Source organism: Bison bison, unplaced genomic scaffold (genome assembly GCF_000754665.1).
Source record: "Bison bison bison isolate TAMUID 2011002044 unplaced genomic scaffold, Bison_UMD1.0 scf7180017851776, whole genome shotgun sequence".
In the NCBI taxonomy this organism is placed as follows: Eukaryota; Metazoa; Chordata; class Mammalia; order Artiodactyla; family Bovidae; genus Bison; species Bison bison.
In genome coordinates this window covers 72988-73921 of record NW_011482349.1, presented here as the reverse complement: position 1 = coordinate 73921, position 934 = coordinate 72988, and the positions used below count along the sequence as shown (strand labels likewise).

The 934-nt window shown below is 66.6% G+C and overlaps 1 protein-coding gene across 1 annotated transcript in view; it reads right to left on the bottom strand.

Annotated features, from left to right (window-relative positions):
* MED15 (mediator complex subunit 15) overlaps positions 1-934 on the bottom strand; it is a 28646-nt gene that overhangs the window by 4745 nt on the left and 22967 nt on the right. Inside the window, exons 10-11 of the mRNA XM_010851524.1 lie at positions 743-894; positions 138-241 (exon numbers count right to left, since the gene is read on the bottom strand). Of these exons, the coding sequence (XP_010849826.1) occupies positions 138-241; positions 743-894 (256 nt within the window). The remainder of the gene's footprint in view (positions 1-137; positions 242-742; positions 895-934) is intronic.

The window sequence follows — 934 nt, the reverse complement described above, 5'->3', positions numbered from 1 at the left end:
CTCTGGAGTTACCGCCAGAGCCAGGCGTCCAGATGGGTGCCCGGTCGTCCTCAGACACCCGGGTCCCAGGCTCCAGCCGGGGCTGGTACGACCGAAGCCCCAAGTGCCCCGGAGTCACTCCGAGAAGCGCCACCCACTACTGCTAACGGTAAAATCCTCCAGACCCGAGAACCAGATGGGGACGGGGGCGGCAGGACCCGCTCCAGAGGAAATGTCCACAGCCACGAGCGGCGACGTGGCCCTGGGGACGGCGTCCAGGAGAGCCTGACTTTTGCTGAAACGTGAGGAGGAAAGAAAAGCCACCAAGCGGGCTCCCACCCGTGCTTCCTGCCTGCCCCTCAGCCCCTCCTCCCCCACCCACGCTGACTTCCTAGTGTTGGGTCAGACGCGTCTCCGTCTTGTGCACTGCTACCACCGAGGCTGCAAAGAAGGGCTGAGGAAGCAGAGATTCCCCCAGGGCTCTTCTCACACCCACCACTGCTAGACGAGCGTGCAGCGAGGCCAGCCCACCAGGCCCCACGAGTGCCCCACCCCGGGGGCAGACCTGGGAGCCCTGGGCGTAGACACCCAGGCTGGCCTCCATCGCAGGCAGGCCATGGGCACGCCCCCTATCCTGAAGGCCAATCCTCAGAACTCCAAACCCTGCGGGAGGAGGGGTGACCCCGCCCCTCCCCACTACTGCACCCCACGTCCCCACCTGAGCTCTGCCGTCAGCTCTCTGCACTCTGCTGGGACAGGTCACAAATCCACGCCCCCCTCGAAACGACCAAGTGCCACGCAGGCCGCACCAAACTCCAGCAGAAGCAAAGGCAGCGTGACCGCTGGGAAGGGGAGCGGAGCGCACCCTGAGAGCAGGAGCCCCAGGAGGCCTGCGGACGCGGCCTGGGCGGAGTGCTGGCAGAGGAAGTGGCTGATGTGGGCACACGGGGCCCGC